Source organism: Planococcus citri, chromosome 5 (genome assembly GCF_950023065.1).
Source record: "Planococcus citri chromosome 5, ihPlaCitr1.1, whole genome shotgun sequence".
In the NCBI taxonomy this organism is placed as follows: Eukaryota; Metazoa; Arthropoda; class Insecta; order Hemiptera; family Pseudococcidae; genus Planococcus; species Planococcus citri.
Genome location: NC_088681.1, coordinates 57,996,607 through 58,020,509, shown reverse-complemented (window position 1 = coordinate 58,020,509; position 23,903 = coordinate 57,996,607). Strand labels below are relative to the sequence as shown.

At 34.7% G+C, this 23,903-nt stretch overlaps 3 protein-coding genes across 4 annotated transcripts; 1 reads left to right on the top strand and 2 right to left on the bottom strand.

Moving 5' to 3' along the window:
• Positions 1-4,584: 4,584 nt before the first annotated feature.
• LOC135847673 (uncharacterized protein ZC262.2-like) lies at positions 4,585-6,289 on the bottom strand. 2 transcript variants are annotated; one of them, XM_065367329.1, is made up of 4 exons: positions 6,048-6,289; positions 5,807-5,963; positions 5,563-5,742; positions 4,585-5,477 (listed from the first exon to the last, which is right to left on the bottom strand). In XM_065367329.1, exon 4 carries the CDS (start codon positions 5,430-5,432, stop codon positions 5,001-5,003), a length of 432 nt encoding a protein of 143 aa, XP_065223401.1. In that variant the 5' UTR covers positions 5,433-5,477; positions 5,563-5,742; positions 5,807-5,963; positions 6,048-6,289; the 3' UTR covers positions 4,585-5,000. The 2 variants fall into 2 exon arrangements, with proteins under 2 accessions (XP_065223401.1, XP_065223400.1); XM_065367328.1 differs by having other exon boundaries at positions 5,563-5,724.
• Positions 6,290-11,102: 4,813 nt separating this feature from the next.
• On the top strand, positions 11,103-12,639 carry LOC135848447 (uncharacterized). Its single transcript, XM_065368348.1, has one exon. The coding sequence runs from the start codon at positions 11,264-11,266 to the stop codon at positions 12,536-12,538; it is 1,275 nt and encodes a 424-aa protein (XP_065224420.1). The 5' UTR covers positions 11,103-11,263; the 3' UTR covers positions 12,539-12,639.
• Positions 12,640-15,799: 3,160 nt separating this feature from the next.
• sotv (exostosin glycosyltransferase sotv) lies at positions 15,800-23,847 on the bottom strand. Its single transcript, XM_065368346.1, has 10 exons — positions 23,041-23,847; positions 22,770-22,967; positions 22,519-22,690; positions 22,307-22,446; positions 22,008-22,233; positions 21,755-21,935; positions 21,342-21,508; positions 21,075-21,218; positions 20,738-20,866; positions 15,800-17,705 (listed from the first exon to the last, which is right to left on the bottom strand). Exons 1-10 carry the CDS (start codon positions 23,556-23,558, stop codon positions 17,484-17,486), a joined length of 2,097 nt encoding a protein of 698 aa, XP_065224418.1. The 5' UTR covers positions 23,559-23,847; the 3' UTR covers positions 15,800-17,483.
• Positions 23,848-23,903: the final 56 nt, after the last annotated feature.

The window sequence follows — 23,903 nt, the reverse complement described above, 5'->3', positions numbered from 1 at the left end:
GATTTTGGAATCAAGGATGAAAAGCTGAAAGATGAAACTTTTGGCTTCAACGTTAAGTTTCTAGAAAATTAAATTTATAAAACTTCAGCTTTAGCTTCAGGCTTTTCAAATTTGTAAAGCTTTCTAAATTCTAACGACTGCCTGGCCTTTAGTTTACGAAAATCCTTTAGCTTTTAGTAGCTTTGGCTCTCAGCTTTCAACTTTTCATCTTTCTTTTTTTTTTAATGAGATGAAGATGATGATGGTGAATAATTGATAGGAAAGTGGAAACCACTTTCGGTTTCCAATGGCCTTCCCTTATATTTTTTATCCTTAGATAGGTACAGCTTTCGGCTATATTTCAGTAAGCTTTTAGCGTTAAACTTTTGGCTTTAAGCTTTTGACATTAACTTTTTAGCTGATTTATTATCAATTTACGAACAAAAAAAAAATTAAAAATTATATCAGGTACCTACCTAGTACCTCTACCTACTTACATTGATTTGACAATTTATGATAGCGGAGAATCTTAATTAAAAGGATTAATTTCTTTTTTTTCAATTCATTAAATCGCATCAAAATAAAATTTTCATTTTTTGAGAATTCATATCTGCAAAAAAGCTTTTGAAAAAGCAAAAAAAAAATGAAACGTTTGGCTTGGAAAAAAATGAAGCTTGTAAACTTTTAGCTTCTGGCAGTCTTGGCTGAGTCCAAACATATGCCTAGCTTTCGGCTTTCAACTTCAAGTACAACGAAAAAAAAAAAAAAAAAACAGAAAAAAAGAGAAAGTAAAAACTGAAAAATGAAAAATAACTCAAACTGAAACTGAACCAAATGAATTTGAAAAAAAGCTCAAAGAAAGCTGAATAAATAAAGCTTTTGGCTAGCTTTTAGGTTCAGCTTTTCAATCAACAGCTTTTGTTAGCTTTTGGCTTTAAAAAAAAAACAAAAATCGTCGACATTAAGCTTTTAGCTTTTAGCTTTCCATCCTTGTCTGGAGTTGAGGGTGGGACTCCTCACAAAATCCGTTATGGGACCTCAGAAGTTGGAACTTCCAGAAATCTATTGGCCATTGGCCATTTCCATTAACATTTCACATGTGGGATATTTTTTTTTAAATGTATATTCTTTTTTGCCGGTTTATATCTACAAAACTTGAAAATATCTCAGCTAGAGGAATTTCAACAAATTTCCCTCAAAATTTGGAGCATATAGTCGAGGGGCCCGCATAAAGATCTATTGCACCCCCAACCGTCGTTCCTCCGGGACAACTTTTTTCTTAAAGGGGGAGTCCTAAGGAACATTACTAGCCCTTGTCCTCAAAAAAAAAGTGGCCCTACTTATAAAATGACGGCCATTTTGATTGACAGGTCAGCCGAAATCGCACGTTTTGCGTTCCAACATAGGACTTGCACGAAATTTTTTAAACCGTACAAAGATAGATCGAAAGATCAGGCAAAAAATTATCACCTGTCAAAATTTTAAGTGCTTAAGTACCTTTTTAGATTTTTGGGGAATTTTTAAAAATCAAATTTAAGCCAAAAATGAGGGAAAAAATCAAAATTTTACCAAATCGATCAAAAAAGCTGAAATTTGGGATATACCCTATTTTCAACCTGCCAAATCGATTTGAAACTGTTTCAAACCGTTTTGAGCAGTTCTGGAGCCTCCAGCAGATTGTTGAAACTCGAAATTTCCATCAAAATTTCATCAAAATGGAGTTGGAAAGCTGAAATTCTGCAAATTAATTTCAATTTCGCTACGAAGTACTGCAGGTAAATTTCAAGTCGTTTTGGAGCCTTCAGCAACTTTTTGAAAATTCCTGGAGCCTCCAGCAGATTTTTGAAACTTTAAATTTTCCCAAAATTTCATCAAAATGGGGATGGAAAGTCGAAATTTATTCTGCAAACTAATTTCAATACGCTACCAACTGCTTGAGGCTCCAGTAATTTTCAAAAAGTCGTTGGAAGCTCCAAAATGACTTGAACCCACCTGAAGTTGTCTTCAGAGGGTGTTAAAATTGGAGTGTAGAGTAAATTTCAGCTTTCCATCTCCATTTGATGAAATTTTGTGAAAATTTAAAGTTTCAAAAATCTGCTGGAGGCTTCAGGAATTTTCAAAAAGTTGCTGGAGGCTCCAAAACAACTTGAAATCCACCTGCAGTCGACTTCGTAGGGTAATGAAATTAGTTTGCAGAATAAATTTCGCCTATCCAACTCCATTTGATGAAATTTGTGGTAATTTCGAGTTTCAAAAATCTGTTGGAGGCTCCAGGAGACTAGCATACATTTTTTTAAACCGTACAAAGGTGAATCGAATGAGCAGGCAAAAAATGCAAAAATTCATCACCTATGAAAATTTTAAGTGGTGGTAAATTGCCTTTTTCGATTTTTAGTGGATTTTCAAAAATCAAATTTTGGCCGAAAATGAGGGAAAAAAATCAAAATTTTACCAAATTGACCAAGAAAGCTGAAATTTGGGATATACCTTATTTTCGACCTGCCAAATCGATTGGAAACTGTTTCAAACCGTTTTGAGCAGTTCTGGAATCTCCAGTGAATTTTTGAAAGGTTTTATGGCGTCTTTAGGAGAATTGAAATTTCCAAAAAGTAGCTGGAAGCTTCAAAACCACTTGAGATCACCACGCAGTCGACTTCATATTGTATTGAAATTAGTTTGCAGAGTAAATTTCGGTTTGCTAACTTCATTTAATAAAATTTTGAGAAAATTTCAACTTTCAAAAATCTACTGGAGGCTCCAGTAATTTTCAAAAAGTCGCTGGAAGCACCAAAATGACTTGAACCCACCTGAAGTCGTCTTTAGATAGTGTTAAAATTGGAGTGCATATAGTTAATTTCAGCTTTCCATCTCCATTTTGATGAAATTTTGTGGAAATTTTCAGTTTCAAAAATTTACTGGAGGCTCCAGTAATTTTCAAAAAATTGCTGGAGGTTCCAAAACGACTTGAAATTTACCTGCAGTCGACTTCGTAGCGTATTGAAATTAGTTTGCAGAGTAAATTTCGGCTTTCCATCTCCATTATTTGATGAAGTTTTGTGGGAATTTCGAGTTTCAAAAATCAGCTGGAGGCTCCAGAACTGCTCAAAACGGTTTGAAACAGTTTCCAATCGATTTGGCAGGTCGAAAATAGAGTATATCCCAAATTTCAGCTTCCTAGGTCAATTTGGTAAAATTTTGATTTTTTTCTCACATTTTGGCCAAAATTTGATTTTTAAACTCACCAAAAATCGAAAAAAGCCCTTTACCACTTGAAATTTTGACAGGTGATGAATTTTTGCCTACTGCTTCGATCTACCTTTCTGCGGTTTAAAAAATTGTATGCTATTTCTCATGTTGGAATGCAAAATCTGCGATTTCGGCTGACCTGTCAATCAAAATGGCCGTCATTTTGTAAGTAGGGCCACCTTTTTTTGAGGACAAGGGCTAGAAATGTTCCTTAGGACTCCCCCTTTAAGAAAAAAGTTGTCCCGGAGGATCGTCGGGGGAGGGGTGCAATAGATCCTTATGCGTGCTCTCCGACTATGGAAAACTGAATTTTTCGTGTATTTTTCTTTTTTTTTTTGACTTTGAGGATATACTTTGAGCCCAAATTATCAAAAAGTTGCCGAAAAATTTACAGCTGTCTAATCACATTTTTCGACCATTTTTGGGCAATCTTTTAATTGGGGCCCAAAAAACTGCCTGTGGGCTCAATGAATTTTTGACGCCTGATACTCGTATGTTCTGAGAATCATTTTTATTTCACTGTTTTAAAAGCTAATGTTTAAATTTTTTATTCGTAGGTTCGGCCAAAAATCGAAATTACAAGGCCTATGGACTTCTGTGGCACGTGTAGTTTTGCGGAGAGGGGAGGCAAAGATGGATTCTGCGTAGAAAAATGCTGAGCCTTCATGATAATTATGTATAGCTAATCAGTTTTTTCTCTTTTAGATACTCCGAGACGAAAAATTAGGCACCGGTTCAACCGGTTGCAAAATAAAAATTTTCACAAACGATGGTGAACTCTTTGATTAGGCAGAATTATAAAAATTTAAGTTTAAAGAACATCTTCGTCTTAATGCATAAATTTTGATGAAATTTCGCAAGAAACTGCCGCATCAATTCATCATTCTTGAAAACATTACGTAGAAATCGCAATAGAGATATCCATCGTGTGGCAAATCCGCATAAAAATATTAAATTACGTGACCGGCGGCGGTGATGGTAAATTAACAATCGTGAATCGGAATTTACTGGGGATTAACCATATGATGCAGAGGTTATTTCAACTTACGTAATCAGCTGGTCCGGTTTCTATCGTATCTCGATAAAAAAAATTCATCTGATGACTGAGTGAATAAGGAAAAATTCATTTTTGCCAATTCGAAGAAGCTCTTGACGAAAATTGATTACGATTTCGTGTCGTTGTTCGTACAAGTATCTAGTAGGTACTTTCTGCATTCATTTTTAATACAGAAATAAAAATATTCTCGTTGCAGTTTCGTATTGTAGAAATAATTAAAAAACGCTCAGCGAATAATCGCAATGACATCAATTTTTGATCGAACACTAAATTCGAATAAGTAATAATAATAACACGTAACCTTGAAAAATACTTCCATTTTAATAAATATTATAATAATTATACAATTGGACCATGAAAAAATACACGACGATCACTTAATAAACCTTGACATGTAACGTTTTATTAAGTATAAGACACAAATTATACTTTTTACGCGAAAAAAAAAATCATAAATAAACGAAAATCGAAAAATACACAATCACATAAGAAAAAATGATGAATTCGGGATCGACGAAAATACATTACAATTAATCACACACAACAATTATTATTTCTTCCACCGCAAAAAAAAATAAATATCAAAAATTCAGAAATTTCAAACAAATCGAACCATTTAGGTCAAATAAATAAGGTACACCGACAATAATGTTGGCAAATTCCTTAAAGCTGTCTATTATCACGATGCTCATTCCGAAGATATCTACCGGCGAATTTTTTAATACTGTCTGTGATCACGATAGTTATTCTGATACCTATTTCTATACCGTCCATCGTCACGATTATGATATCCATCTCGTCTATCGTTTCTGTATCCATCACGTCGTCTGTTATCATCGAAATTCCTATACCTGTCACCACGTCTATCGTCGCGACGATCGTTTCTAAAATGGTCATCTCTACGTCTATCGTCTCGTCGTCCCGACCAATTGAAATTTCTTTTCGGTTTACCGTACCATGGATCGAGTATGGGTGGATCTCCGATACTACTTTCTGAAATACTCTTGTATTCTGCATCTTCGTCGGTGTATCGGTTAGCGAAGAGTTTTTCACATTCGTCGATGAAGTTTTGCTGTTGTTCGGTTAGTTTCAAGATGTTTTCTTTGTCTTGAGACGATGAGTCGGATCCGTTTTTGGTGTCTTCGGACATGGTGCGTGGAACGAAACGGTTGCTGGGGTTTGAAACGATCACAATCTGTGGAGTGGTTCGTGATTAGAATTTTGAGTGGATTTACATATACAAATTTCATTGGTAAACGAAGAAAAATAATGATAAGTACTTTATTAATGTGGAAGTATTTAGAATAGTTGATTTCTCCTTCTATTTCCGATTACTGATTCGACATAAATCGACGATCAATTGCTGGATTTTTCCCAAACAGAAGTACATTCGATGAAAATGTTTCTAGTAAAAGCAGCTTTGTATGTTCTGTGATTCATATCTAAAAAATAACGATGCTCTTTAAAGGAATTTGAAACACATTCGAAGGAGCAAATTGACGATGAGTGAAATTCAATTCTTACACAATGACAATGTTCTGTACGATGTTTCTTCAGGAATATCGGTTCGTTTGAATTGAAACCGGTATCGAAACGTTGGCACACTAACATAGAGTTATCATTCCTAAAAATCCAGATTGCAGATGGATCGTGAATTTTTGTAAGGCACTGGAGTAACTACCTATAAATTGAACAAAAATGTTTAGAATTTCAATGCGACTGAAATATTTTAATAAATAAATATCTACATTTTAAGTTAACTTACTCAAATGTGTTATTCGGCGAAGTGTTTCTGACTTTCAGTACTGACTGATAAGAGGAAGACGATTATAGACCGCTTGTGAGACACATTAATGCATGGCAGAGTCTTCGAAAAAGATATTCACACTTTCATTTTCAAGAAAATTTCAAAATTATTTACATAATCAACGTTTTGACTGAGAATTTTTCATTTTTTGAGACGATCTATCACCGGAGATAAAATTTTTTCGAAGTTTACAAACCGCAGTGTTACCAGATGGAATGATCAAAAAATAAAAAATAATTTTCATATTTTCATTTCGTTTGGTTACGGTTACAGTTATTTGAGTTATTAAATTTGAGCGGTAAATTTTTATTTTTTGAAAATTTTGTCATTTTTAGGGTTCCCCCACCATGGGGAACCCTATTAAAATCGCTATGGAGAATTCAGCGCCCCGCGTTATTTAGAAAGGTGTCTGATGTGATGCGTATTACGCTACCCATAAGACACCTTTTTACGTGCTTAGTGTTTTTCAGTTTCTTCAACAACACTCGTTGCTACGCATTTTCAACTTCGTTTTTATCAGCCAACAATTTTTACCGTTTATGCAATCAATTTTTCTATTAGCCGCATATTCCAATAATTCTACTTTTTTAAATTTTTTCATTTCAAATTAAACTGAAAGATAAAAGTGTTTAAAATGGAGGAAAATTTCAAAAATTAGTAAATAAATGGAAATTTATGAGTTGTAGTTGATGAATGAAATTTTCAAACTGACAGCTTTTCAAAATTAGGGAGACATCATTACTTCTCATATTCAGCGTAACTGAAAATCATTTTCAGTTTTGTTGAAAATTGAGAGCACTCAAAACTCAAATGAACCTAATTACAATACAATGTCCAAGTGTAATAAGTATAAAAAAGAATAACCAAATCGTCATTAATATATGAATTAGAACAAACATAATCCAATTTACAAGCTTACAGGATAACTCCAATGTGATTCCCAAATACATTTATTTACTTTGGTTTGATTGAGTACTCGCAAGTACATATATGAAAATTAAAAAAGAAAAATTCTTTATCCAAGAATGGGGAACCCTGTTGCCAGGTCCTGTGGACCTCGCTTGTTTTAACGTCTTTTTTTAAAAGTTGCCCTTGCCCATTTTTCCCTATGAGGCATTGAGAGATTTGTGCTCGTTCAGCAATGATGGAAGTATTAGAAGGAAGTAGTCCACTCCATCAACTGCCTTGAACCGAATTTTCATCATATTTTCCAGTCATTCTATTCTAGATCTATTATAGAGGCTCTATCGTGATTTTTAAATTTTTCCAGTTTCAAAATTTCTCCAGAAAGCATGGAAAATAGTTTAGGAGGCAACTGAAAATCGAGTTTGGGCGTGTTCGTAACCTGTTTATTGCGTTTATCCAACCAAACTTGAAACGATTTCCAGGTGGGTATCTCGAGGTATTTTTTGAGGCTTTGACCTTTGACCAGCGTTTAAGCATTCTCCATCTCCAATTATCATAAGCTATATGTACTTCAGATGTCCTTCTGAAAATTGTACTCGATTTTTGGTAGTCCAATATTAATTTTCAAGCTTTCTGTAGAAGCTCAAAGCTCCAGAACAGCTCGAACTGGTAAAATTTGAATCAGGTAGGTTGATTTTAGTAGTCAAGAATCAAGATATACTTAATCATTCGTACAAATTTCAAAAATTTCCCTACGAACAGACATTTTTTTTCAATTTTTTTTTCATCTCTCCAAGTCAATATTCTGGTAAAAAAAATGACTTGAGATACCCACCGAGTCATTCCATGTCAATTCGATCAAAAAATGCGATTTTGGAAGTCATATCTTTCGATTTCGCTCAACTTTTTTTTACAACAATTAATATCTACCCACCCAGTAAGTAAGAAACCCGCAATCAGTTTGGTCACAGCCTCTTCAGGGGACGGGTGGAGGGGCTTCCATTATTTTCACATTGTCTCGAGGTACTCAACTTCAGCAGCGCATTCCTCCAAAACTATTATACTTTGATCAAAACTAATTTCACAGTTCAAAAGGGTATTGAATTTTGAACTTTTTAAGCATTTTGAAATTTTCAAAATTTGAAAGTTGAACTTTCAAATTGAAAGTTCAAATTTCAAAATGGCGCTGTAAGTGGGAGCTGCCATTCAAAATTCTAAAAAAATTTCCATATATGTACCTTTTGATGCTTTTTCGAAATATTCTAGTTTCGAGATGGGATCTATTAATGGAAGGGAAGCACCCCCCACCATAGATTTTGGGCAAAACTTTTGAAAAAAAATCTGGGGCATGTGATGTATCAAATTGCATGTTTTTGGTAACGCTGAACACGAATATGACATTAGATTTTTGATTGGACCCCATTTACGGCCCCCAGCCCCTCCCCAAATGGGGAAGTTCAAAATAGAGTTTTTTTCGTGCCACACATCAAATGGTATGTTTTTGGTAACGCTGAACACGAATAATATGACGTCAGATTTTTGATTGGAGTGGGCCCATCCACGGCCCCCAGCACCACCCCAAGGGGGGTAACCTAAAAAAAATGTTTTCAATCGTGTGACACATGAAATAGTATGTTTTCGATATCGCTGAACACGAATATAGCCTTAGTTTTTCAAATTGACCTCACCCATAGCTCCCAGAACCTCTCCCAATTGGTTAAAGTCCAAAAAAATTGTTAGAGGCCGTAGCTGGGGTGGTCCAAGCAAAATTCTGGCGTTATATTCGTGTTCAGCGTCACCAAAAACATACTATTTGATGTGTCGCACGAAAAAACCCCCATTTTGAACTTTTACCCCATTTGGGGAGGGGCTGCGGCTGGGGGCCGTGAATGGGGTCCAATCAAAAATCTAACGTCATATTCGTGTTCAGCGTTACCAAAAACATACAATTCGATATATCACATGCTTCAGATTTTTTCAAAAGTTTTGCCCATAATTGGGGGTGGGGGTGCTCTCTCTCCATTAAGAGATCTCATCTCGAAACTTGAATATTTCGAAAAAGCATCAAAAGGTACATCTATGGAGATTTTTTTAGAATTTTAAATGGTAGCTCTCACTTACAGCGTCTTTTTGAAATTTGAACTTTCAATTTGAAAGTTCAACTTTCAACTTTTGAAAATTTCAAAATGCTTAAAAAGTTCAAAATTCAATATCCTTTTGAACTGTGAAATCAGTCTTGATCAAAGTATCATAATTTTGGAGGAATGCACTGCTGAAGTTGAGTACCTCGAGACAATGTGAAAATAATGGAAGCCCCCCCTCATCCGCCCCCTGAGGGGGCTGGGACCAAACTGATTGCGGGTTTCTTACTTACTGGGTGTATAGATAGATATTGTAAAAAAAATTTGAGCGAAATCGAAAGACATGACATCTAAAACGTTGGTCGAATTGACATGGAATGACCCCATCTGCAGACTGGGCCAAAAGTCGAGAACGAACCATAACTCGGTTTTTAAATGCCTGCAGTAGTAATTTTTAAAATTCTGGAGAAATCGAAAATCACTCCGAAGACTCCAGAAAAGCCCCAAATGTTGAAATTCGGATTTAAAGGGTTTGTTTTAGACAAGAAAACGTCATCTACTGTGCAAATTTTGGACTTTTTTTCTTTTAAATATTCTGATGAAAAAAATTCATGTAAAGTCTCCTGTTCAAAAAAAGTTTTAAATCATGGATAGGTATGTTTTTTTCTCAAATTAACTCAATTTCTACATTCTAGAATTCCAAGTTTAAAATTAGACTCATCAAATTACGTAATTGAAAGCGATTTTGAGCTGTTTTGAGTAGGTAGTAGTTCTGGAGCCTCTAGTAAGATACCTACTTAACTTTGGGAAATTACTAATTTCTGCACAATTACATCCAATCCAGTTGTAAAGCTAAAATTTGGTGTAGGTATGTTTCAAAATTCTGAAAATTATCCCTAAAATTTCAGCTCAAAATTCTTCACAATTGCTCAAAAAATATTTTTGTCGATATACTCATAGTTGATCTTCTTGTAAAATTTCAACTCGTTTTTATGGGTCACAGGGATTCCTTTTTCAAAAATCCAGAAAATTATGACCCTCCTACGTGCTCAAAGTTCTTCGAAATTGCTCAAAAAAGCAAACATTTGATCTTCTCGTAAAATTTCAACTCGTTTTAATTGGTTGCATGGTATTTTTTTTTTTTTTTTTTGAAATCCAGAAAATCATCATCAAATTTTGGCGAGATAAAATACTTCCAATGCTCAAAACTGCTCAAAAAAGTTGAGATAGAAATTTTGGATTTTCAGTCAGAAATTTCAGCTTATGAGTCATCATGGCACTTTTTCAAAATTCTAAGAATATAATATAGGTACCCAATTTTTAGCTCAAAATTGTTCTAAAATCATATTTTCGTTGATGAATGTGATCTAAAATTCTAAAATTTTCTGGAGCCTCTAGAACTCTCAAAACTTTTCAAAACCGTTTCTAATCGATTTGGCATGTCAAAAATGGGATACACACCAACTTTTGGCTTTTTAGGTCAATTTGGTGAAATTTTGTTCAAGTGACCACTTTTGTTTACTTTTAGGAGGCCATTTTTGAATCTTTGCAGTTTTAAATTGGTCAGTTTTGGGCAAAATTTTCAATTTTCGAAATGAAATTCAGCCTGATATGATTTATGTTTTAAAAATACGAAGTGTTCACAAGATATACAAAATTGTTTTTTTCTTCAATTAATATGATTTTGAAGGAATATTTTGTGATCTATGCCTTGTCAGGGTGCAAAAGATCTAAAAGATTAGGTAGGTAGATGATTTCAAATGTTGGACTATAAGTCTAGGTAACCCAAAATATGTTCAAAAAATATAATAATAATAATCTGCAGTTTTAGTGAAAGAAAGTGCATCTTAATCTAAAATTATCTATAGTTAAGTAGATAGGTAGGTAGGTACTTGAAATCAACGAACGACGAAGCTCGACTATAGGTTACATTCAATCATTTATTTGAACAGTTTAACTAATCTCAATATTTTTTTCAACGTCACAGTCCACTTGAATGTATCACCCGTTCAGATTAAAGATAAATTATCTACCTACTTCATTAATTTTTACACATGTGCCAAAGCACTATGGTACCACTGTGTTCATAAAGCTCTAGATTTTTGTGTATACCACACCTATTGTTCAATTCGTTACAAAATAATCGAAATTATTATTTTTTTACCTACTTAGTTAAATGTGTTTAAAATGGACCACCCTTGGGTTCGAAACGTAATCATAAATTTCATCACGAACAGCGTCGACATTTTCGGTGAAAATAGTACCTATCAAGGATTCGAAGTGGAGGAAGAATCGAACAAGAAAGATGCTCAAAAAAGAGACGACGGTTTCAACTCACGCCCATATTATGGAAACATTATCTACCAAGATGAACGAGGCAACGTCCACAAATCCAACGCAGTCATGCTGAAAATCATGCCAAGTATGTCGATCAGTAAATTTATCTCGTTTCAATACCTCAACGAAATGAATTTCTACACAAAAATTATTCCCGCCATGAACACCATCGATAATTCGTTTTCTACCCTGTTTCCAAAATTCTACCACGGTGAGATGACCTTTGCAGCGGGAAAGGATAAATCGATGATGATTCTGGAAGATTTGAAACATTCAGGATACAAAATGGCTCCGAAGAAATCCTTCCTCGATCTCGATCACTTGATGTTAATGATGCGTAAACTCGGCCAATTCCACGCGTTCTCTTATAAAGCTAAACGCGACATACCCGAATTATTCCATCCTTTAGTTAATAATATTCCCGAAACTAATTTCCTAGCCAATCACGAATTAAGAAATTTTCTACGACTGGTCGGACAACGTGCGCTGGAAAGCTTACAACGAGATCCAAAGTACGAAAAATATGTGCGAAAATTTAAAGCATTGCTCGAAAAGACTGACGAAATTTACGTGGATGTTTTAACCGGTGATACGAAGAACCCATTGTCGGTTTTTTGCCACGGAGATTACTTGAGAAATAATATCATGTTTAAATATGAAAATAACGTTCCAGTAGATTTGAAACTCGTGGATATGGCAACCTGTCGATATGCTTCACCTGTAATAGATTTATTGGGAGTTTTGTACATGAATTGTGATCAATCGACGAGAAATACTCATTGGAATAAATTAATCGATCAGTATTATACAGCTCTGAAAGAAACATTTCCAAAAACACAAGTACCTTGCAGGTCCACAATTCTTTCAGAATTTGTAGGCAAGTCATTTTATGGGTATTTGATTACGACGTATTTTTTACCCAGTTTGATCGCCGATGACAATAATATTCCTTTTGAGCTTACCTTGGATCCGGAAATTAGTAGGAAATTTCAAGAATTTAGAGTAATGGAAATACCGAAGGAAATTTTAGCTCAGGCATATGCGGCAACTGGTGGAGAGATTGCTACAAAGGCGGTGAGTGATGTGCTTAAAGATATGATCGATAGACGATTCGTTTGTACTTAAGGTACCTACCTAATGTTACTGTTTGATTTTTGTTGTTACATATTTTTTAAAAATATTTCTATATGTTATTTGAGAAATAAAAATACCTTATGTTGCTGTAAGTATTACATAACATCCCCCTCCTCCACAAACACGCACAAAAACATTTACTAAACAGTGGACAATTTTGGGATCAAACAAAAAAAGCCTAGCACATATCCAAGAATACACCACCAAGAGAAATTTTATTTTTTTTAAAGTGAATTTTTAGAGATTTGAACCTGCCCAAATGTTCATAGAAAAAATCAAAAGATGAAAGCAAGATAGAAAACTGACATTTGGTTCACTTCATAGTTCATTCCTTATTACTTATCAACCCTCCAGGCTCCAGGTATCGGTTTTTCTGAACATTGCACATTTTGAGACACAAAATTAGGTCGAAAATCCCCCCAAAAAATTCTATGACCTATTTTGAAATGAATATACCTACCAAAAAGTAAAAAGTCACCGAGTTGCCAATTTACAATCGCTCAGTAAAACCCTAAAATTAGCTCTGGATTTTCATGGCAAAAGGCTTAGGTAGTCATACGAGACTCTGAAGAACATAGATATAGGTAGCATCTTTTGAAAGTGAGTGAATTTTTTCGAAGCAGATCGAGAAAGAACTATAGTTATAGCAAAAAACTGCAATTCATTCGAAAATGTCTGTCTGACTTCTCGAGGTCGTCTATTTTCCTGCCCGATCTGTTAGGTCATTGACCCATCTGTCTGGCTTTACAAGGTCGTGTGGCTTCCTGTTTAAGTTCTGGGGGTCATTGATCTATCTGTGTAACTTCTCAAGACCGTCTTGCTTCTCATCCTCTGACTTCCAGTCCAAGCTCTGAGGTCATTGACCTATCTATCTGGCCTCTCAATGTCGTCTGGCTTCCTGCCCGATCTGTGAGGTCTTTGACCCATCTGTCTGGCTTTACAAGGTTGTATGGCTACCTGTTTGAGTTCTGATGTCATTGATCTATCAGTGTAACCTCTCAAGACCGCTTGGCTTCTCAAAGTCCTCTGACTTCCAGTCCAAGCTCTGAGGTCGTTGACCCATCTGTCTGGCCTCTCAAGGTCGTCTGGCTTCCGGGCTGAGTTTTGAGGTCATTGACCCATCTTTCTGACTTCACAAGGTCGTGTGGCCTCCTGTTTGAGTTCTGAGGTCATTGATCTAGCCGTGTAACTTCTCAAAGTCCTCTGACTTCCAGTCCAAACTCTGAGGTCATTGACCTATCTATCTGGCCTCTCAAGGTCGTCTGGCTTCCTGCCCGATCTGTGAGGTCATTGACTCATCCTTCTGGATTTACAAGGTCGTGTGGCTTCCTGTTTGAGTTCTGAGGTCATTGATCCATCCGTGTAACTTCTCAAGACCATCTGGCTTCTCAAAGTCCTCGGACTTCCTGTCCAAGCTCTGAGGTCATTGACCCATCTATCTGGCCTCGCAAGGTCGTCTGGCTTCCTGGCCGAGTTTTGAGGTCATTGACCCATCTGTCTGGCTTCACAAAATCATGTGGCTTCCTGTTTGAGTTCTGAGGTCATTGATCTATCCGTGTAACTTCTCAAGACTGTCTTGCTTCTGAAAGTCCACGGACTTCCTGTCCAAGCTCTGAGGTCATTGACCCATCTATCTGGCCTCTCAATGTCGTCTGGCTTCCTGTCCGATCTGTGAGGTCATTGACCCATCCGTCTGGATTTACAAGGTCGTGTGGCTTCCTGTTTGAGTTCTGAGGTCATTGATCCATCCGTGTAACTTCTCAAGACCATCTTGCTTCTCATAGTCCTCTGATCTGACTTCCAATCCAAGCTCTGAGGTCATTGACCCATCTATATGACCTCTCAAGGTCGTCTGGCTTCCTGCCCAATCTGTGAGGTCACTGACCAATCTGTCTGACCTCTCAAGGTCATCTGGCTTCCTGCTTGATCTGTGAGCCTGTGAGGTCACTGATCCATCTGTCTGGCTTTACAATTTCGTGTGGGTTCCGGTTTGAGCTCTGAGGTCATTGATCCATCTGTGTAACTTCTTAAGACTGTCTTGCTTCTCAAAGTCCTCTGACTTCCAGTCCAAGCTCTGAGGTCATTGACCCATCTATCTGGCCTCTCAAGGTTGTCTGGCTTTCAGTCGAAGTTCTAAGGTCATTAACCTATCTGTCTGGCTTTTCAAGGCCGCCTGTCTTCTTGTCTGACTTCTCAGGTCATTTACCTATTTGCCTGTCTTAGAAAAACCATCTGGCTCCTGTGTGACCTATCCGGTCATTGGCCTATCTATGTGGCTCTTCAAGGTTTTCTGGCTTCCAGTTCAATCTAGGAGGTCATTAATCCATCTGTCTGGCTTCTCAAGACCATTTGACTTCACAGGTCATTCACTTATCTGTATGAGTTCTCAAGGTTGTCTGTCTTCTTGTCTGGCCTCTTAGGTCATTGACCCATCTGTCTGGCTTATCAAGAACACCTGGCTTCCTTTATGTCACCTCATGAGGTCATGCACCCATCAGCTTTGCTTCTGAAGGCCACTTGACTCCCTGTGTGGCCTCTGAGGTCATTGAACCGTCTGTCTAGGATCTCAAGGACATCTTTTTCTTTTTTGGCCTCATAAGGTCATTGTCTCATTGACCCATCAGTCTTGCTTATAAATACCATCTGACTCCCTATCTGGCCTCTGAGGTCATTGACCTATCAACTTGTCTTTCCAAGGTCATCTGTCTGTCTGTCTGTCTGTGAATTTTGGGTGAGGCAGATTTTAAGGCACGAGCCTGACATACAAAAAAAGATGTATTGGCATAATCTTCAAAATTTTGGTGAAGTGTGCGGGTATTTCAGTCAGAAAATGAAAAGTTTCCAAACAAGTACTTATGTAAAGTTTTTTTCAGCAAGTCTGAAGAATTTTGGGGCCAAAATTTATTCATGATTTTCTATATCATTTTAATAAGTGTGATGCGACCTATTAAGTTGAGTTTTTTTGCGAAAAGATCAAATAAATGAACGAAAAGTTTTTTGAGCAATTTTGAGGAATTTTGAGAATAGATGTTGGCTATGATTTTTTGGATTTTTGAAAAAGTGTCATATGATTAAATAATCTAAATTAAAAAAAAAAATTTTATGCCGTTTGAACGTGTCCTAATGACGTTTTACATCATTTTCGCTGAATTTTGCCAAATTCTCTGAAACGTTGGGCATATAAGTCTAAGCTATGGCATTGGTAGGATTGGTGGCATAAAAATCGTATTTCGAAAAGAAAAACAAATCACATCAAACAAAAAAATAAAACGGTATGTATTTTAAAAAGAACCACTACACAAACTACCAGACAATTGAGTTATATCTTAATGAATCACCAAAAGTAAGTATCTACACAATACACCATTATTATTTAAAAAAATAAAATAAAAATGCGCTAAAAAATTCATTTCTTATAATAAACAGTCTCTGTTCTTTTGATGACTAATTTATATAAAAGTAAATGTCGATACAATTCGCCCAAAATGTTTAAAAAATATAAAAGAACACAAAATAATAAATTTTCAACGTGGTAACTTAAAAAAAAAAAAAATTAAAAATTATGTATCCGTATAAATGCTTCGAAATCATCGTCACAGTAAAAATAAAAAATTAATTAAACAAAACAAAATGAGTAAACAAACGAAAAAAATTAACAAAAAATCAAAAATATGGCAAAGCTACGTCATTAGCATCACATTGCTCTGTACAATACACAATCTTCCAAGGATATAAAAAATATACCCTTTTATCGAAAATACTTCCCAAACGTAATACTGAGTTTTTTTAATAAAGAAAATGGTCTCAAAAACCATTTCCATATTGTCAATTCACAAACACATAGAAATATGTTTTAGATAAAAGCTTCGTTGAAAAATTCGTCAATTGACTACTTCACTAGGTAATAATTTGATCGATAAATCTACGAGTACTAATAATCGTTTGATTTGATTAATAAAATTACACAAAATTCGACGAACGGAATCGTTACGATATGTTAAAATAATTTTTATAAGTGACGTTGACAAAAAAATAAAATGAAATGAATGAAAAAGTGATATTCTCAATTCTCAAAGTGATAAATGGGTAAAGAAAACTTTGAAATTAAAAAAAATACACACACAAAAACACACGATACAAATTAAAATACGGCAGCTCTTTTACAACTATAACATAAACCCTATCAACTCGTATGTACAAATACATAAAAAATATACATTTTTACAAACTAAGTATCTTATTAACGACTTAATTGTTTAAAATCGAGTCGTACGTATAAAAACAAATGCTTATCACAGAGTTCAGACTTTAATACAAAAATTACCTAAATAGTACGTTGAAATACATCGTAAAAAAATTTAAAATAACATAAATACAATCATCATTTACACACTTTTACACACGAACAATTAAAAAATACGTACAATGGTAACTAAATGCAGTAATCAGGTGACATTGATGGATATTTAATTAATTATGAAAACGATAATCAAGAAGAAATTTAAATTAGGTAAAATACTGCAATTTATACAGGTATTAAAACCACGAAGTAAAATTATTTTTTACCATTACCCTTCCCAATTCCCATCACCCACAAGACTAGCTATATCCGTAATTCCGTACACACCTAAATAAAATAATATAACGCGGATGAGAGTGTCTTTGTAGAAAATAATACATTTAGATCAAGACTAGATAAATACGAATCGTCGTGTATAAAATTGCATAAATACTTACAAAATAATACATCTCTACATACACAATACAAACCACCTCACAGACGTGATATCGAGGGCAAGGATCCAACGAGGAAGTATGTAACACATTCCACATCCTTGTTCGTTCGCTGCTACCTTCATCATCTGATTCTGATATGGTCTTAGAATGGCACAGATGTCGAAACCTATTATTCGACAAATGCATTGAGAAATACGGTTCATAAATTACCTATATTTTTGAACCGTTTTAATTTGGCCGGAAAACTGTCTTTATAGAGGACTGGATCGGCTCGAAATTCGACTTTTTTCAAAGGCATCCTGCCATAAATTTCGGTGAATTTATTGATGCATTTGGACCTTTCGACCATGTGATGTAAATCGGCTGATAACATTTCGGTATTCGTGCATTCGGGGCATTTGAATTTTTTCCTCGGTGCAACCTGTTGATATTGATTAGAAGAATTAATTAGAAATATTTAATTGGTGAGATGCTCATTCGATATAATTGAAAGAATGAAAGATTCAAAAAATGTGCAATTCAAAATAGATAATGTGAAAGTGATCTTAAGATCAATCAAATCCCTTTTCCTCACTCACATAGAAAAAACTGAAAACAGTTCAACTTTTAAAGAAATTCGTAAAGAACTGTCTGTGTATGAGCTGGAAAAATTAGATATTCCAAGATGACAATTGAAAAAGGAACAAAAAATATTCATTGAACCATTTATAAAAATAATATTGTTAGACTGTATCCAAAAAATAAAATATAAATAAATAAAAAATGCAAACCACAAAATCAAGTTATTAAATTTTTGAATCAGTTTACAATTTTTTTTCACTTTTCAACAACTACGAGTATATGTGCATTTTGAACCATGAGGAGAGGGGAGGGAGCTATTCGTAATTTTGAACGAAAAAATTAATTTAGAATGAACACATTGGTTTTTTTTTTTGAATTCCAGAATTTTGAAATACCCCCCCCCCCCCCGGTCCTTCAATAAAATTTTGGGTCCAAACAAAGCTATAGAACCCTTACAGCCAACATTACAGGAGTTGAAACTCATTTTTCGATTTTTCGCGAATTTTTAGAGAAATAATTTCAAAATTCAGAGAATTATGCCCAGAATTGAGGCTTAAAAATCTTCAAAATTTCTCAAAAACATTTTTATCGATACGATTGATCTTTTCGCGAAATTCCAACTCAATTTAGGATATCTTATTTTGAAAATCCAAAAAAAATCATACTTAATCTAATTTTGGTGTAAAAATTATTCAAAAATTCTCAAAAAAAAGTACGGATAAAAAGGTTTTTATTTTCTGCCGAAAATTTTAGCATATTTCAATAGATCGCATGACAAGTTTTCAAGATTATGGAAATCATGCCGAATTTTAAGCTGAAAATTCTTCAAGAAATTGCTCAAAAAATATTTTTGTTGGAATAATTTGAATTTTTCAAAAAATTTCAACTCATTTTTATTGATCACAGGACAGTTTTTTCATGAATTTCAGAAATCATCGCCTTATTTTGGGCTCAAAATTTTCAAAATTGTTTCAAAAAATATTTTTGTCAGTAATGCGGTTTCCTCGAAAATTTTCAACACATTTTGAGAGGTCACACGACACTTTTAAAAATCCGGAAAATCATGGCCAAATTTCATAATAAAAATTCTTCAAAAGTAGATACTCAAAAAAAATTTAGAATGAAAATTTTTACTTTCTGCTGGAAATTTTAGCCTATTCTTCAATAGATCGCGTGACAAGTTTTCCAGATTTTGAAAATAATGGTCAAATTTTGATCTCAAAATTCTTCAAAATTGTTCAAAAAACATTTTTGATAAAATAATTTGAATTTTTCACAAAATTTCAACTCATTTTTATAGGTCAGATGAAATTTTTTTTTCATAAATTCCAAAAATCATGACATAATTTTGAGCTCTAAATTTCTCGAAAAACATTTTCGTCGACAGATTTAATGTTTTTGCAAAATATTTACTGTTTTTCATTGGTCACATGACATTTTTTTACAAATCCAGAAAATTACGATGATGAAATTTTGGGTTCAAAATTCTTCAAAATGGCTCAAAAAAAAATTTAAATAGAAATTCTGAATTTCCTAACGGAAATTTCAGCTAATTTCAGTAGATTGCACGACAGTTCATTTACCCAATTTTGGGACGAGCGTCTGGAGTCTGACATTACACAAAACCTATCCGCCAATCAGAATCTGTTAGGGAGGAGTTTCTCGTTATCACGTTTGAATATCATATCATCAGATGCAAACGAACTCAATTTTGAAAAAAAAAACATCAAAAATGTAATATTTCTATGATGAAATAGATGAATAAATAAAATTAATATACTTCCATCAATTCAAATGTCGGCAATGTCGCTTTGAAAATGAAACAAAGTAAACACATGTCCAAATTGACTTGGTAAGATCGTTGATTTTCGTGTGTGTGTTGTGATGTTACCGATTATTAAAAAAATACGTAATGAAAACGGTTTAGTTTTTTATTTATCTAATTTCAATTCAATAGTACCTATGACATTTGTGAGGAAAGATTTTGCGAAATATAGTACAACACTTCGAACGCATTTGAAGAAAATAAATTCATACTCTTGAAACATGAAACATCATCCATTCAAGACTTCGTACTTGGGAAGAAGAAAGGCGTTTTCAAATTCAATTGCTCACATTTCTCAAAGTCCTTCAATTTAATTATTTAAATCATTATTATAATCATCATCTTCTCTCTTACTTATACTTTACCAGTTTGCTTTTTCTGAAATCTAAAATGATGAATGAATGATGTTAAGTGAGATTGACTGTTATCTATTTTGGTAACAAACTACTTTTTCAACGTACGTAAGGTAGTATGATAAGGATTTTGTGATTACTTCATTATTTTCATTTTGTGCTGAATTAAACAGTCATCTACGTCTATTTTTTTACTTTATTGATCATTTATACATTCAAAATAGTTCGGATTGAAAGGATGATGAAAAGCACAAAAATAAATAAAGTGCTACTTGCAATATGATTGGCGGATAGGTTTTGTGTAATGTCAGACTCCAGACGCTCGTAATTTTGGGCTCAAAATTCTTCAAATTCAATCAAAAAAAGTTGGGATAAAAATTTCTAATTTTCTGCCGGAAATTTCCGCAAACTTTTCCAAAATTCTGAAGATCATGCCCAATGCATGTCTTTTCTAAAATTTTTGAGGCCCATATTCACCAAGAGCAAAAATAATTTTTCACCTTTCAAAGATTCCAGCTTTTTTGCCAGTTGGATTGAAGTTCATATTAATTTTTGATTCATCAAAATCAATTTCAAGACTTTTGAGCAATTTTAAAGTCTCCTGCATTTTTTTTTTTTTTTTTTTTGAAAGTCACGAATTTTACATGTAAAAAAAATACAACCAATCGATTTGAGAGGGTGAAAGTATAAAACTTTCCTAACGATATTATTTACCTTGATAGGAGCTTTATTTGTGACGTTGGCGACTAGAAAATTCATGGCTATATCTTCGCAATTCATATGTTGATCCACCCATTCTTTAATTTCACCAGGCATCGACGTAGTGTACAAATAATTCCAGTACTGGAACAAAAAAATAAGTATGCAGCGTATTAGTTGAAAATTTCAAATAACACAAAGCTCTATCGTAGTAATCGTATCATAATCTCGTTATTTTTACAAGAATTACATCACGAAAACATAGTTTACAAGTCTACTTTATCTGAATAATCCTCCATAATTCGATTAAAATCACCAGACTAGCGAATAATGCGATTAAAAAAATGCTTACTTTGTGATAAAAAGCGGCACCGGTTAAAATCATTGATATCTCATTCGTCCATTCCGACTCGTATCGCCACGATTCCGACACATTGCTCCAAACATGTGTTCGGGACGGAAATCCCACGATTCGGTCAGGAAATTCTCGCCATACCTGCACATAATCATATTACACATGTTACAAGATTGCATCAGAAAAATACTGAAATCGTATCATTTTTGCCAATACTCGTCTAATTAATTAATATTGTTTACGTATGTAGGAATAATCACGTACTTCGAAACCGAAATCTAATTCGTCTTCCGTCAGCATCGATATATCATCGTCTAACGATAACACAGCTTCCGTTTCAATTTCCTCGTACGGATAGAATCGGTTCGACAGCTTGTTCTCTTTGGTTTGTTTGATTTTCAACGGTTTGCTTATTTTTGGCCACTTCGAAGCTGTAAATCACCCCAACACAAGAAAATTAATTACACGAAAAGATAAATAATTTTCGAATTTTAAAACCACATGTTTTCTGGGATATAATTTTTAGGTGTTTATAGTACCCAAAAATAATCCAAGAGGTAATAAAAAACGTAAACATTGTCGGAGACTTTCTCGGTGATATTTTTATTACATCGTTTACAGAAAGTAATTTTCGAAGGGGAGTTATTTTTAGATATTCGATATTATGTTTACGTTACCTTCGGGCGGAGCTATTCGTTGATTATTCCATATGACTAAAATCATCGATAGACTGGGAACCAAAGCGAGTCTTTCGATTAGTAAAAATAAGCTTTCCACTCTATCGTAAGTCAACACCACAGCGGTGAAACCGGACGAATAAGATTTTGTGCGAAGAATTAGAGGAGAACGTGCTCCAATCTGCGAAATAAAATCTTCGTTAGAAAGAACTTCACAATATGAAGAATCATACCACGTTCAAAATTAACTCACCAAGTTTGTTCTCAAATTCCAGTCTTCGTAGAAAAGGGCATTTTGTGGAAAAACACGTTGGTTTAAAATATCCAACGTGGTATTTGTGATGGCTTCCATCGAACTGAAGTATTTTGAGTACAGCCAAACACATTGAGCCGACATCTCTTCTATTCGATTTTGAGAAATGGATTTGGTCAAATCGATCACCGAATTCAGATCGTCTTCCAGAATGAAAAGAGCAGCTCTACAAAGACGAAAAAAACATCGATTAATTTTTCTCAAATAAACACTCGAGCATCAACTCATCGAATATTCACCTTCTCCAGTCAATAACCTCGCGAAAAGGCATAATCAACGTATCAGAAACAACTATCGGAATACAACCAGCAGCCATCGCTTCCAGAAGTGCCGGTTGAGTCAATCTCGTGCCTCGTAAAATCAAACAAAATTTCGAATTCTGAAAAACACACCACGATCAATAAAAATCACACCAAAAGCACACATTTTGTACATTTCGATATAAAAATACCTGTAAAACAGCCGGATACGGGTACTTGGTATCGTTGATACAACGAAACAAAATATTCGCGTGAGCACATCCTTTCAATACAATCATCTCTTTATGATCCTTGGACAATTGATTAATTTTATGCAGAAACACAGAATGCACATTTAATTGTGAACTAGTCACCAGCCAAGTTCTAAACGAGATTAAATTCATCCAATTAATCGCGGAGGAAATAAAGAGTTGACCTAATACGTGACCAGCTTAGTACCTACCTTTGAATTTCAGACCATTTACGAGGAGTATTTGCGTAAGGACTAAATGCAGGCAATGATATGTCAAATTTAGACCGATATGTCCACGAATCAAAGCCAGCTCCAGCTATCATCGCTTTTCCTGTGCCCAATTCCACCACACTGCTGTGTTTATCCGGTAACATGTTGAAAATGATGTGATTCTCGCCATTATTCCAACTGAAACACACAAAACACGAAGTGTTACACTTTGAATCCAAAATTCTACAGATATTAAATAAAATGAACGTACTAAGGTAGAGAATGATTCAACGCTTGGGATGTTTCTCGAACTAAAAAATTATCCTGAGCCAAGGTATCGAAAGGAGGTAAAAATACGCAAGCTTGATTTGGATCCGAAGTATAATATTTACTACGTGAAACACTCTCGACTATGCTATAAAATTCTCTACTCAGTCGATGAATTATCGGCCTTCCTTCGCTGTTCAGATACTGTTTCAATGGATAAACGTAGATGTGGATCTGCTGCTCGCCGTTTTTACCACATTTATAAATATCGAAACAGTTGTAAAGATTGCAACTATTATTACGTTCGGATATACTAGCGTTGGCAGGAATTATAACTCTTTCTCCCATTCTGATGAAGTTCTTCTGCGTAGAATTGACATGTACGACTTCTTCCTTCGGTTTATGCACCAGCGAAGAAAGATACAGGAAACTGACCAGTGAGATGAGTGAGATGACGGCGAGTGAAGTGGAATTCTTGAAGTTGAGTTTCCTAAAGTGATTCAAACTACATCTTATCACCATAGTTGAGTTACTTCTTTCAGAGAGGCATAAGCCTTTCGAATTGATCGTTACTAAGTTATATTCATTTTCTTCTGCAGCTGTGGTTCACAAGAGGGAAAAACACATCGATTACTTTACATCAGATCGTGAAACATGGAAGTAACGATGCTGCGAGGTGAAATTTATCCTTCGAAGGAACGCGAACTTGCAATATTCACGAATTTTACGTATTTCATCGCGAAAATTACAATTTAAACTGCAGTTTATCAACAAATATTCTGAAATATCAAATCGAAATCGACGAGATTAAAATCATCACGAAAATACAGCCCCGGTTACCACACCACGAAAAAAGGTACCAAAATA